The sequence below is a fragment of the Staurois parvus genome, unplaced genomic scaffold (assembly GCF_062004578.1).
Source record: "Staurois parvus isolate SC_StPar_1 unplaced genomic scaffold, SC_StPar_1.0 ptg001349l, whole genome shotgun sequence".
Taxonomy (NCBI): Eukaryota; Metazoa; Chordata; class Amphibia; order Anura; family Ranidae; genus Staurois; species Staurois parvus.
The window spans coordinates 1,795,742-1,811,401 of NW_028319145.1; the positions used below are offsets into that span (position 1 = coordinate 1,795,742).

The window sequence follows — 15,660 nt, forward strand, 5'->3', positions numbered from 1 at the left end:
TAATTGTCCCCTCCTCCCCCACTGTGCCACTCACCTGCTCACATCTGATTCACCCAACTGCCTGGGCCCCCTGCTGGCCTGGGTCCTGTACTGGAGGACCGATGGTACCCCCTTATCCACGACCCTGTCCAGCGTCATTAAACCCTCCTGTCATGGACTTCATGCAACCTGTGCTCCCAGTATTCTTGACTGAGAGGCACACATTGTTACTATGTGGGATTGCTCACTGCTACTGTTGAGGAAGAAGAGAGAGGACACGTGACGTCAGCACACCAGCCAGAAGAACCTTGAAGAAAAGGTATGTATGTGTGTGTGTACAAGTGCAAGATGGTGCCACTGTGGAAATGGTCAGGAAAAGCACACAGGGTTTGCATTTTTGCAGGACTTCGGAGCATAAATTTTGAGCGGAGTAAACTGCATTTTCTGCTTTCTCTGGAGTTGGGTATTTCCGGATGAGTCTGGAGATTTCAAAGTGCCTTGGGAGGGAAGAAATCTCCAACCCAGTGTCCAGGCTTGGTGGAAAACCAGCAGTGTGGAACCAGAGTTGGAGTTGCTGTCGTGTGGAGACGTTCAGAGACTGTATACCTTGTGTTGGAGACTTCTTACCAAAGGACTAAGAAAGCCAGGACAGTTAACGTGGGCTTGGAAGCCAAGAAAACTGAGGCAGTTAACGGGTCCAGGGAAGGTGGAAGAAGTCCAGAGGTCTCAGAGAGTGAGTAGCGGAGAACTCAGGAGGCCAGGAGTAGGCCCATGCTGCAATGTACTGCAAACCATTGCTATGTGAGCCAGGACTAGCCAGTGTTCTAGCAGCAGTTGTGCTGTCAAATCATAGCCAGCTAGCTTCACATTTTTTTGTTGCTGTTGTTATATGTATTTTGCTGAAGAAGACCCCTGTGTGAGCAGTCTGTTTAAGTTGGACTTTTGCTATTTGATCAAAGTGGGCTAACAAGCCCTTAAATATAGTACGGACTGCGTGAAATCACTTGGAAAACGCATCTACCACTAGAACTAGACATCCCCCAGGTGACAATACATTTGAGGAGCGGGTAAAAAAAAAAAAAAAGGATGGAGATGGGCTTTAACTAGGATTATGGGAACCAAATGATGGAATTATGAGAGTATAATGTTGTAATAAATGTACCTGGAATTATTTTTTGCATTAGGCCTTGTTTTATACCCATGCGAGGGCTGTTTCTGCCTCCACAGTGATGCAGAGATGTTAAATGCATCGCTGTGCAGCCAGTCCTATTTATGTCTATTGGGATGCAGAGGCTGCACAGACACAGTGGCTGCTTGCAATATGACATCTCTGCTTGTGCATGGCCCCAAATTCACACTGTCTGTGAATGCACACCCGCACAGATATCAAATTAGGCTGCATTCACAACTGAGCGTTTTGTAGCTTGAAGCTCGAAGGTCCAAAAATGCTCAAACTTAACAAATAAATTGTTTTCTATGGTGCCTGTTCGTGTGATCAGGTGTGAACAGGCACCATAGAGAATAATTGATTTTTTTAAGCTTGAGCTTTTTTGGAGCTTCGAGATTCAATCTACAATTCACTCAAGTGTGAATGCAGCCTTAGTGTCTGTGTAGCCACTGTGTCCCTTTAGACATCAGTGGAACTGAAGGGGATGCACTTAGCACCTGTACATCACTGTGCAGGTATACACAGCCCTCACATGGGAGTACAGTGTAGTACGCCTGCGTGAATGAAGCATTATTGAACCTTTCAATCAAAGTGTAGAAATAGACTTGTTACTCTTCCTTGTAACTTGTTACTTGTGCTTGAATCACATTTATGGGTACCTTAAAGGCATTGTATACCTTCCTACCTGCACCTTGTGTTTTTCACCCGCATAAAATATAAAATTTGCATTGATAATGTAGCTTCATGGTGGTGGTGGGGCTTTACTAAAACTGGTGCACATAGAACCTGGTGCAGCTGTACATAGTAACCAATCAGCTTTCAGGTTTTATTGTCAAAGGTTAACTGAACAAACTGAATTTAGAACTGATTAGTTCCCATGCACAGCTGGATCAGATTCTGAGTGCTCCAGTTTTAGTAAATCTCCCCTGATGTGTCAGATGACATTATTTAAATAAATATAATACAATCCTTCCCAATTTTTTTTAGCTATTCTGTTCCTAGCCATCTAGTAAAGTAAAAACCAGAATATTCATATTTTTGTAAGTCATTCTGGTACCTAATAAGTAAAAGGGGCATGTGGGGAGACATATTAGGAAATCCATTAGGGTAATTTGCTGTAATTGTACCCCCTGTGTTAGTTACATACAGGGTTGACGGTCAGTTAAACCGTAAATTCATCCAAAACTGATATTTCAGGAGTAGGTGTTTTCTGTCCGGTTAAATCACATTCCCCCCCCCCCCCCTTCCTTCTTAGCTCACTATGGCCCTTGGCATTGCCTGAGTACTCTGAATGACGTCATCATTGCTCTCTGCACTGTTACTGTTAAAGTTACCATCAGGCAGTATCATTAGCACACAATCGGGCTCATTTAATAAGGAAAATGATTATGTGCAGCTAGGGAAAGTTACGCTGAAACTGTTTGCCAATATCATCTAATTGGCTTCCAACAAACATGCCTTCAGGCCTCTCCTACAGTGCATATGATGTAGATTATGGTACAAGAGCTCAGGCAAATCTTCTTCAGCTAGTGAATTAATCCACCTATGTGGGTTCCTGGGAGAGAATCAACAAAACAGTGTTGGGGAGGCCTGAGAATAGCTTTGAGCACAGTGGCGTTCTGCTTTTGGACCCAAATCCCTCTGTCTTCTTTTTTTTTTTTTTTTTTGCAGTGCAGCTGTCCTATGTGTAGGTCTGTTGTATTATAAGTTACTTTAGACATACTTTATGTAAGTATATCAGTTTTTGTTTGGTGTTACGTTAATTTCTACGCTGGTCATTTCTTTAATAGTAATAAAGAATCTACAAATCTATAATGTTGATCATTTTAGCATTTGGTAAGTGTTATATTTTAGGCTAGCCTATGCATGTCTTGCCATGGGAGGGCCTGTCCAGTGCTGGGGAGGATGCAGCCTCGAAGCCAGGCTGGACACCACTATTCCTTCCCAACTGGCACAACAAAGCAAGACTTCATCTTATCCCAACTGGAGACCAAGGGGGAGCATGGGAGTGACAAGAGTGCTCCCCCACCATATAAACAGTCTGATGGGATCTGTACACACCACCACATATTCCAAAATGCTTGTTGAAGTAGCACAGTACAGAGATGCAGACTGTAAGAGTCTATTTAAACTTTGCATGCACCTCAACCCCCACACACACACATAGGGGATGTATTGCCCTTTCCCTTCATGCAATAAACTGCAGGACATAGGTGAAAACCAACCACATAGGAAAGAATGGCTTTTCCGAATAGCATTTTCATGCAGTAAAGTCCTAAATGAAAACCTGTACTGGATGAATCTGTAGGTTGCCACTGCTAACCTCCCAGTGGTCTTATGGCTTCCTACTCTTTGTGTTACTGACCCGGAACAAATATGCAGATTAGCAATACTCACTTCAATTGCTGCAGGCTTGTTCTAAATCAGTGACTCTAAGGTAGGCCATAGACGATGCAATTTTCTTTCCTGCAATCAAGGGCTTGCAGGAAAGAAAATTGCTTGATTCCCTCACCAACACAGTCAGTGTGGAAGGGGGAATCCATCCTGAGGAACTATTGTGTTCTCTAGCTCACATGGAGCCATCTCTGCCTGGGGAACACAATGATTATTGCAGCTGACAATAATCGCATGCTAGAAATCCGACATGCTGGTTGTACCCAAGTCGATCGATGGATCAGCTTGGATACAATCAGCCTGTCCATACATGGATCAGATCTTGATTGGTCCCTGCTGAACTGGCCGAGGTTCGAACTGTTTGTGGCCAGCTTAAGTACTCACAGACCATCAGACCTTTTCACAAGGAGCTCAGCAATTGCAGACTAAATGTATCTCTCAGTACAGGCGCACTTTCATTTGCACTTGTCATTTTTTTAGGGGACACTTGTCCTTTAAACTCCAGTACCTCCAGGTCCTCGCTGCTGTTCAACAAGGGACTCTGGGTGGGTCTTGTTATTGCGGGTACTATTCAGGGGGGAGGAGACAGGACCAACAACGGGGGGACCCAAAAAAAAAATTGGGGCTGCACTGTGCAAAACCATAACACGGAGCAGGTATATGTTATTTTAAAAAAAATCTTTCTTTTAGAATCACTTTAATCAGATTACCAACATGTTTAAATCTGCAGCTCTCATTGAACCAATACCTGATGATCCTGCCATGAAAACACTTGTTCCACATTTCCTGTTACAGGGTTACAGCATTCTGTTTCAGTCTTCCAATTCTGCAATGTCACCTCATCACATAGACTTTCGATGGAGACTACAGAAGGATATTTCAACACACATTATTATTTACTAAACCTGGAGAGTGCAAAATCTGGTGCAGCTCTGCACAGGAACCAATCATCTTCCAGGTTTTATTGTCAAAACTCCATTGAGCAAGCTAAAGTGAGAAGCCGATTGGCTACCATGCACAGCTGCACCAGATTTTGCACTCTCCAGTTGTAGCAATTCAATCCCATTATGTAGGCATGGAGACAACCATTGTCACCATCATGAAAACTGCACCAAGAAATGCAACAAAGCCATCATTTAAGTGCATGTAGAGAGGAAGTGGTTGCAAAAATTATGCGGGAGAACAGCAGCACTGACAAGCAACAAGGGTTAAAAAAAACAAAGTGAAAAAAATGCAGCTGTTTAGGATACACAGTACTTGAGCAGTCTAAATGTGATTCAATTATAGTTTACATGTACTTTAAAGAATGGCAGCAAAGAAGCTGATAATAAACCCTGTTGTGTCTGTCACTTCCTGGGGGGATGGAGTTTGGTGAAAGTTACAGAATTGTTTGGGGTTCAAACCTCAATAGGATAGCCTGCATGATTAAAGAGACTAGTGCTTCTTTCAATTTCTTCTTGCACAATGGTTATGGGCAACGTTTGTATGTCGCAAAAGATTGGTGTGCTAATAATTCCACCTTCCTTTTTCATCATCACGTGAGATGTCCCCAGACCTTGACTTTGTATACTGAGCAGTAAATGAGGCAAAGCCTAAAAACAGAAAGTCTCTATGGTGTTAACTGTGTTTATGGCTTGGAGCCATGGGACCAAGACTGCTTGCAACATCTCAGACAACAGTGCAAACTCTCCCGGGAACAGCCCACTCCATGTTCCAGCACCAGCACTGAAAATAACAGATGATATTTCAAAGTGGCATCACCAAATCTTCCCATCATAAATACAATAAATTGCTGCCAACACTACCTATAGGGGTCAAATACCTCCAAAACTATGAGGAAGATGCCTCATTACCTAATGGAGGCAAAAGTTGATAGACTTCTGCCCTTTTGTGTGACTGTGATCCATAAATATATATATATGTGTGTTTCATGCATGTGATGGTGTGTTGCTTATTTGGTTGATTTTAGAGACCTGGGTTTGAATACTAGAGTTGGTTATAATTCATCCCATAACTAACACTAAGGGCTGTGCAGTCTACTGTAATTTGTCATCAAGTCTGGTTAACATGCAGATTTGATGGCTTGCTAAATTAACCTACTTCTTATTTGGTTACAGTTTTGGGACCTGGATTTTAATCCCAGAGCTAGGACTAATGCAGACATAAACTTAATAGACTGCACAGTCTACCTGTAAAATTTGTCAGCAGGTCTTCTCAATCAGCTTCTTCAGTGGCTCACCATGGACCTGGATGTAGTTTTGGAGGCTGGAGCTTGAATCCCACAGCTGGCCCATTTCCCCTTTGTGTTGGTGTTGTTACAAATCATGATATTGTGATTCTGAAGTAGCAGAAAGGAAACACGGACTATTGAGAGGAGGTGATAGCTCAGTGGATGAGAGCAATAACCAATTTGTACCATGAGCCAGCACAAACACTATCAGGAGTCAAGGATAAATTTAACTCACTATGCATGGATTTGCTAAGTGTTGCTGTCCAAAGGGCTGGCTGCTAAACCTATGAGCCAGAGCTGGGCTTTGGATTAGAGGTATAGCGCACAGCCCTGGCTCTAACAGCTATTTTGGAGTTGCTGGTTCAAATCTTGGCTTATCCCTTTGAGTTCCTGACAACTCCTAAAGTAGGAGAACAAACCCACAAGCTATTGAGCAGAGGTGAATAGCTCAGAGGATGAGAGCGTTGACCAGGGCGCCGTAGACCCAAGTTCAAATCCACACAAGCGCTGTAGACCTCAAGGGCAAATTACTGAAAGCACAGTAGACTCCAGTTCAAATCCACACAAGCGCTGTAGACCCCAAGGGCAAATTACTGAAAGCGCAGTAGACTCCAGTTCAAATCCCTGAGTGAAAGCTTGGAGGCCATGGACAACCCACCAGTCTGCTCCAGTCCCAGGCCCCCACAGGCCTGAAACATATGTGGGCAACACATTAGGTTGAGGACCCGCCCCCTTCGGTCCAAAATCTGTGATATCAATGCAACAACATTAACAATGGGCTGTCTTGCTGGGGCAGCCCAAAAATTAATTTGTACTTAGCCAATTTTATTCATTTCTACTTCCCATGCAACATATTTCCCCCTAGGTATCACACCATGCAATACCTAGGACACTCAAGCAGTGCAGTCAATGGCTTGCCCTCAGTGAGGCTTGAACCCAGGTCTCCCACAAACCTGTCAGCATACTTAGCCTCCCAGCCACCACATCACTCAATTACTGAAGTGTTCATTCTCCTACTTCAGAACTACAAAGCTTACGGAGTCTTACAAAATAGCTAAACACTGGATTTGAACTGAGGTCTACAGGTCACCAGGCAGTGCTCCATCCATGTAGCTACTACCATATCTCAGTCATAAAGGAGCTTGTTCTCCTTCATGTGTGCACTGCATTGACAAATGCATAAAGGCAAGAACTTGTATCTCTGTCTAGCAGCAACCTTATCTCTTAGGTTGATCTGTGGTTCATGAAGTAAACGCCCACACTAGTGGTTTAGCCCAAGATGTTGAGAGCCAGGCTGTAATGCCTGCCTGTGATGTGTTTTCATTGTGTTCAGTAGTGTGGACAATGACTTTAAATAGCTCTGCTACTTATTATATGGACTTTTGATTCATGCCCTGCACCTGTACACAAGATCAATCACTAGAAATGTGGAATGATGCTTGTTGTAGTGACTAATGTCTGCCATCTGTGATCTATCATCCAGGTAATACCAATACAGTCATGTAATAAAGTAAGTATAGCCCATGGTTGTACTTTCTCAACTTAATTGAACAGTCAAACATTGGATTCAAATAGTGTCCACAGATACAGGTAACATACTTAAACAAATGACACACAATCGACATGTTTTACGTATTTTCATAATCTTGAATAACTCAGAGTATGCAGGTAGAACCCACCTTACTTAAACCTGCAGCTCTCTGTGCTATTGGTGTATGTAATGTCATCACACCAAGATCCGTACAACTCTCTAAGGCCCTCAGAAAAAAAAGGTTGTGCATCCCACTGAGTCTGACAAGGAATTTAAAACGTTCCCCAAATGATTTGAAATCAGTTATTCCACTGTAGGGAAAATAATCTACAAACGGTGTCCACTTCAACTGCTAATTTGTTCAGGACTGGTCGGCCCAGCAAATGCAGCCCAAGAGCTGACTGATGCTAAAAGACATCTCCAAGAATCACAGAAGTTGTATGCAGGGTGTTCAGGTAACTCTTTAAACAGTTGGGTGCAAAATACATGCATCTACAATCAGAAAGAGATTGCACCAATTCAACTTTCACAAGTGATGTTAACAGAAAGCCTTTAAACTAGGGGGGGTATCCTCCTGCGCTTGATATGGGTAAGTCCCTATCTACTAGCTGCAATCACTCAACCTCAACCAATAAGTCATAAATACCATGCATTAAATAGTGAAGCGCTCCCAAATTATCGGAAAAAAATTCCCTCTGTGCATACCATAAATACCAACTGAACTTAAAAATAATCGATACTATAAGGTGATGAAAACCATATAAACTAGAATGCATAAACACCTCTCATATATACCAATTATTATTGCCTCTTAATAAATCTGTGATGGAAAATAACAAATATAAAATTCATGATAAATACTCAAATATCAGTGATAAAATCAATTATCATAATAATACTAATTCATAATAAAAAGATGTGACAAATCGTGATAAACGCCATTCCCAGTTCGAGATTACGTCACTTCCGGTCACGTGGGGACGTTTGTCCGGACGCAGCGGCCATATTTGTTTCCCTCCCTGTATGAGAATACACCCATGATGTGAGGTGGAAAGCGCTGTATACAAGGATTACATGTGAGTGGGAAAAGTATGTTATGCCAAATTACTCCTAATAAACGGTATTACACTATGGGAAGCTTTTGTTTGTGTCCTATATGACGTGTTGAGAGGAGGTGGAGTGGAAGTCCTGAGGTCCCTTGCTGAGTTGCCTGGAGGAAAGGATTGCCTTTGAGGAGAGTTTTTTTGCCTTGTGGCCCTGTGTGGGTCAAGGAGGGGAGGTGAGCAGGTATTGCTGCCATTGGAGGATTCCTTTTTGAGCACTAGAAGTGAAGATCACAGAGTGTTTTCACATTTTGCATGGACTTTTTGAGTTAATTCCGGACACTGAGTTCATTTATTTTATCACTGAATTAAGTAGTGATCCATTTTATTTTTTTTCTGTTATAGGGTTTATCACAGGATATATGTATTACATATTTTGTTGCAGAATCACTATTTTTGATCTATAGGTTTGTCACAATTATCACGATTTGTCACATCTTTTTATTATGAATTAGTATTATTATGATAATTGATTTTATCACTGATATTTGAGTATTTATCATGAATTTTATATTTGTTATTTTCCATCACAGATTTATTAAGAGGCAATAATAATTGGTATATATGAGAGGTGTTTATGCATTCTAGTTTATATGGTTTTCATCACCTTATAGTATCGATTATTTTTAAGTTCAGTTGGTATTTATGGTATGCACAGAGGGAATTTTTTTCAGATAATTTGGGAGCGCTTCACTATTTAATGCATGGTATAACAGAAAGCCTTTGCTGTCCAAAAAGAACAGAGGAAGATTACAGTTTTCCATTGAACTCATAGGCAAAGACCAGACCTTGGGGAACAATGTGCTGAAGAATGATCAATCAAAGAAAGAGTTGTTTGGTCACGGTAACAGTAGCCATGTTTGTTGCAAACTAAAGGCTCAAAATTCAGAAGAACCTCATAGCATCTATGGAGCGTGGTGATATAATCTGTAAGGTTTGATGTTGCTTTGCTGTTTCAGGGCATGGGCAGCTTGCTGTAATGAACATAATCTACAAGTGGTGTAGTGCCAACAATACATTACAAGTATATAATACAAGTGTCAGCTATACATTCAACATCTTATCAAAGTGGGAACATAAGGTCATCTGTCCAAAGGTTGAAGTTGAACATGATAAAGATCGTAAGGACACTAGGAAATTTAAGGAAGGAACAGTTCAGAAAGAATGAAGAGAGGGCTATGTACAGCCTTAGTCTAAGCCATAATTGATTCCCATTGAAATGACGTATTTTGAAATGGGCAGTTCATGCACGGAAACCAACAAACATCTTGCTACTAAATTTTGAATGGTGAAGTGGTGGAAAGTTTCAATGAGTGGATGTCAGAGATCAGTCAGCAGTTTTACAAAAGAAAATTTCTGCTAAAGGAGGCAATGCCAGCTTCTGATGCCAAAGGTGTATTTACTTTTTCATCGTACACCATTCCATGTATTGATATTTTTCTTAAATAAATGAGTGAAATGGCAAAATGTTATTGTGTTTTAATCTGAGTATATCACCTGTAGGCACTATTTGAATCAAGATCTCATGTTTGGTTCTTCAAATATGCTGCAAAAGTCAACTATTCTGTTGGGTTGTACTTATTTTTTCACATTAGTACATGCGACCATATAGGCATTTGATAACCTGCAAATAACATCGAACACATCCATTCTGAGAGCAGCTTAGATGTACCCATGGGAAAAAATATTCCTGAACACTCCTGTATTGAGGAATCTCTCATGTTGAATTTGGCCCCCCTTGATAATGACCAGTTAGGAAAATCACAACTGATCTGTCGTTTGACAAAAGTCCCAATTTACGTCTGCTGTGGAAGGGTTTCACTGCTTTTCTTTCTGTGTGAAAAATGGGGGTGATATTAAAACTCAAGGTAAAAACACAAACTCCCAATCCTGATAGTATGAAAATACAGAAAGGGGATCTTCTTTAAATTTAGCGCATCAATCAGAAAATATGGGAAACCCTTTCATACAACCCAAAAACCTGCAGTATGTGTACACTGTGCTTCTTTCTTTAGTATGGTGTTTAGAACAGACATCAAACCCTTAGATATTACAGCAACAGGGGCGGACTGACCATTTGGAAACCTGGGCACTGCCCGAGGGCCCAGGGTCAGTAGGAGGCCCCATGAGATGCCCCTGGTACCTTTTTCATAGGCTTTTTTGAGTTTGGGCAAGGGCACAGGGGCCCCATGATCCCCTACTGCTCGGGGGCCCCATGAGTTGTCAGTCCGCCCCTGTACAGCAACATAAATAAGTAGCAAAAATTTGTTTTTTGTAAAGTCCAGAACATGCCAGTTATTCAGCCTGTGGGAGTTTTTATGATGGGAAGTGATGGGAAATCTCTCAATAGGAACACAAACAAGAACAAAAACATATTTATGGAGTGCAGAGGGCTTGATATACCGTAGTTTTAATTGCTGTCTGTGTCCAAATTGTCGTGGTGACAACAGTACCCTGTAAGGTAGTCTCAGGTACAAATATTTTAACTCAGGTCTCAGATCCCCAAGGGAAATGACACACCGGGCAGCAAACCGATTTCAGATCCTGCATAAGAAATGGACTATAGTGCATCTCGGCGTAGAAGGACTTACATGTGTATATCCATATAGAATTGAAATCTGCCGAGAACATTCTGCCTTCCCACACTTTGTTTAGGTTTATATCTCTCCCCTGGCCCTGAATGAGTCATTCACTAGGCAGCACAGACGCGGAATGACCTCAGAATTCAGTCATTCCGAATAATTGAATAAATGCTTACTAAAATAATTACTTTTTGCAGAAACATTTACACGCAACCCGCATAAAATACTTACAAAATCAGACCACAGATGCAGATGATTCTTGTTTTGGTTTAATCAGCTCAGTGCTACAGGGGGAATACTGACCACAACGCAGATGTGTACATGAGCCCTATAGCCTACAGTCTGCTGCATTCAGATACATAAAAACAATGTACACAGTGAACACACTGTTATATACACCTGTGCTCAACAGCCCCAATGGTTCAAGTTTTTCTTTTTTTTTTCCTATTTCTTAGCATCGTTGTACCAGAAAAGATACAATGCTAAATTTGAAAAGGAGACGGCAGCACCGCCTGCTGATTTAAAGGGCATATAAATATTCAAATACAGTATTTTATAATAACCTGACCATAATAAATAAAAAAAATCTAAAAGATCACTATACATTTATACTTTAAACACAGGAGCCCCATAGTGACACTTACAGGCATTAAACAGGAGAAGGTCCCCAATCTACTGTTGCCAGTACTGCAGTGCAGCATGGTAGGCCCACGTCTCGGGGTCAGACACCCCAACTCTTGTAGCTTGGGTCACTGAAGTCCAGCTTTCTGGTGTCATGAAAATTCAGAATCTCATACTGGATACACACACACACATCGCAAGTCAAAAATATAATAGTGCTAATCAGTTTTATTTAAAAATTAAAAACAAAATCCTGGTTTATAAAGTAATGCTAATTTCCTCTTTTGTTCTGGATACCCAAAAACAAAAGAGGAAATTAGCATTTTTTTGTTAATTTCTAAATAAAACTGATTACCACTATTATATGTTTTACTTGTGATGTGTGTGTGGATCCAATATGCAGTTTAAAATAGAAGTGAGGGATTTTTTTTGCCCAATCATACTTACCTAGGTGGATGCTTTATCTGTCCCCCGCCGGCTCTAAGGGTGAGAGCTCTGCAATGACATGACTGCTGATCCTTGAGTTCTCCTCTACGCTCTGAGCATAGAGCAGGACTGTCAGTCACTTCTCTCTGCTCTGCATCCCCCCCACTTCACTCACTGGAGTGCTGGGCTTTGAAGGGGGAGGGAGCGGCTGGCAGATCTCTGAGCAGATCACTGAGAGGCTGAGCTAGGTGCCGCTCTAGACTCTGGGGTGGATCCAAAATTTGAAGCCAGGATCTTTCCCCAGCCTGGACTGGCTGAGTGGCGTCAGCCGACAACGGGTCACAGGAGTGCAGAACAAACTGCACTACTGTGATCCACAGGAGAAGTACAGCCAAAAGAGCTCTGACTGTATTCCTCCTTTAACAATTAAGGCATTTGGCCATCCCTTGCACAAATGGACAACATAGCTTATGCCTGAAGTATTCCAGGTATGGATAGTTTTACATAATTACACCATTACATTAATACAGCTTGAACTATTTATTCCCCCTGAGGTCATCACAGAGGACAAGGGGGCGCTCTTTATGTCTGGAGGAAAATAAATGTAATCTCCAAACATGGAAAGGTTTCTTCACAGTGAGAGCTGTGAGAATGTGGAATAGACTCCCTCAGGAGTTGGTTCTGGCCAGCTCAGTGGATTGCTTTAAAAAAGTCCTGGATTTTTTTTGGATACACAGAATATAACTGGATACTAACATTTATAGGTAAAGTTGATCCAGGGAATATCCGATTGCCTCATGGGGGATCAGGAAGGAATTTTTGTCCCAGGAGGAGCAAATTGGATCATGCTTTGCTGGGTTTTTCTTTTTTTTTTGCCTTCCTCTGGATCAACTGTGGGTATAGGATTGTAACTTTTTTTTTTTATGGTTGAACTGGATGGACTTTTGTCTTTTTTCAGCCAGACTAACTATGTAACTATGCCTATACCATACCTGTGGGGTCTCTGGAAACTGGAAATCACTGTAGTAGATACTGCTACTCCATTGATCTCCACTAAGTCCCATGCAGAGCAGCTGCCCTGCTGCATTGTGAACACAGGAGACAGCAGAGTGAGCAGGGAGGTGCCTTCATCAGTTTCCTGCTGCTTTGTCATGACCCATTCAAAAATCTGGGGGTTGAGTTAGGTCACTGCTGTATTCCAACATATAAAGGTGGAGTCACCCGCTGTGATCTCTGCCTTAATCTCAGGACTGTATGAACAGAAATACCAGATCTTTTCATTTGTACATACAGATTTTTCTTATTATGACTGGGAATGTGGCATGGGTTTGTTTTCAAAATCTTGTTCAGAATCTTTGGCACCATTACATTGCCAGTCTTCTCAATCACAAAAAAAACGGTAATTCTGTGTTTGAGAACCTGTGTTTTTGAATTTTTTGCATACAGGAGCAGCCTCCAATATGTTACACTTCACTATGTCTGATTAACTCCTTCTATCTTTCCCACAGGGCCTGAGAGCGGCAGACAACGACCCCACCGCCCCACCTTACGATTCGCTGCTGGTTTTTGACTATGAGGGGAGCGGATCCACCGCGGGCTCCGTCAGCTCCCTCAACTCCTCCAGCTCTGAGGATCAGGACTTTGAGTACTTGAACGACTGGGGACCCCGCTTTAAAAAACTGGCTGACTTGTACGGCGGGGGAGAGGAGGATTGACAGGACATCTGTATTTTATCGGAACGTGACCTCCTCGGTTGTACAGCGGCAGCTTTCATTTCCTCCTTTTCTTTTATTATTAAACTCCCGAATCCCACCCCTCTTCCTGACTGCGTTCTTTTTAGTGCTAAACTAGACAGACTTTCTTTCATGGGCTTCATTCCAGTTCAGTTTGGCCAAAATTTAAATCAACGATCCCTTTTGTTCTTCATTTTTTTTTCTACTCCGCTCTGCTACGGGCAAGAGGGATGTAATATTTTTTTTTCTTTGTTCCGGCATGCTATACACGCACTATTGTCTCCTATGTTGCAGAAAGTCTGACGTTTACGTTTTTGGCATCTAACCAAGTCCATGGTTATTTTTGGCCACCGTCCGGAAGTTTGTCATTTTAAACGATATAAGTATCGCAATCGCTGGTAAGCACCTTGGGCAAGATGGTTGTCTAGCGTTGATAACATATGAAAACGAGGCTATGTCATTTAACGATGTTGGGCTGTGGACATGAACTTGACAAAGTTTTTTTAAAAAAATACAAAATGTTTTTTTTTTTAAAGAAAATACAGAAGTACTTTCAAAAGAAATTCTAGTTTTCTTTTCAAACTCTTAAGAGGCAGTAAATATAAAACAAGTTGCAATGTATATGAAGAGCTTATATTACGATTCGAATCATTACTGGAACATTCCTGTATTGTGAGCTTGTTTACAGGACTTAAAGTTACCGTAGAGCAGTGTTTCTCAACTCCAGTCCTCATGGACCCCCAACAGGTCATGTTTTCAGGATTTCCCTCAGATGAAACAGCTGTGGTAATTACTAAGGCAGTGAAACTGATCGAATCACCTGTGCAAAATAATGGAAATCCTGAAAACATGACCTGTTGGGGGTCTATGAGGACTGGAGTTGAGAAACACTGCCGTAGAGGGAGTTAGACTCTTGCAGCCCCTCAAAAAAGTATAGATAAAGGTCTCAGAAGCTGTCTCTGGAGATGGCCGTCAATCCTATGGCCAGTGCAAATGTAGTATGCCAACCTATTAATGTCAATGCCAAAGTCTACTGTAAATAGGCCCGTCACTGCGCAGGTCACGGCTCTGAGATGTCCACGTGTCTGCTTCTGTGATCAATAACTATATTTAGGTTTTTTTTTAATTTGGGGATGAGGCATTCCAGCTGCCTTTATATTAAAGTGAACCTAATTGATGAGAAACTTGTTCTACAGGATCTTCTCTTTAAGGCACGGCTGCCCAAAATGGACTTAAAGTATGAGATTGAAAGGTCTTCACTGTATTCTGAGACCCCCTACATGTGTTTAACAGGTGAGCTTGGCTTTTTGTGCTGAGCTACTTATGTCACCTACCTGCCTAAGAATACGTCATTAGAGAGCACAGGTCACAAAATGACTATCACATGCCCCCCAATTGGGATAGAAAGCTTTCTTGTTAGATAGCAGTGAAGACCTGTGAAGTGAAAACCTTTAGGCTGAGCTACTCTGTAAAGAAATTATCCAAAGACAGCTGGCAATATTCTTGAAAAAGATGTTGATGATTGCTGAACGTTCACTGAAATTGCTAAAAGTCCACTGTGTTCAGGAAAATAGTAGTCCCCTCACTGCAACATCACCTCCATCTTCCCCAGTTTCTGGAAAGCTCCTGAAAATGTTGACTTAAAGTGGTTGTAAAACCTCACCCACAACCAGTGAAATGACTGGCCTCTGAGAGATGAAACACATCCTCCTACATAGGTTGTACCTGTTTATCTGCAGTCTTCTCTTCTCTACAGCCTTCCAAAACCTACATATTTACACCAGATGCGGTGGGACGGTGTTGGCGTGGCTTTTTCAGTGATGCCACATAGCATGTCCAGTCAAAAAGCCTTCTTTCCTGTGTGCCGGTTTACACCAGTTCATTGCCTTAGTG

At 41.8% G+C, this 15,660-nt stretch overlaps 1 protein-coding gene across 1 annotated transcript in view; it reads left to right on the forward strand.

Moving 5' to 3' along the window:
* CDH4 (cadherin 4) overlaps nt 1-14,330 on the forward strand; it is an 824,561-nt gene extending 810,231 nt beyond the window's left edge. The window contains exon 16 of the mRNA XM_089661506.1: nt 13,543-14,330. Coding sequence (XP_089517632.1) covers nt 13,543-13,749 — 207 coding nt within the window. The 3' untranslated portion in view covers nt 13,750-14,330. The remainder of the gene's footprint in view (nt 1-13,542) is intronic.
* The last annotated feature ends 1,330 nt before the right edge of the window (nt 14,331-15,660 follow it).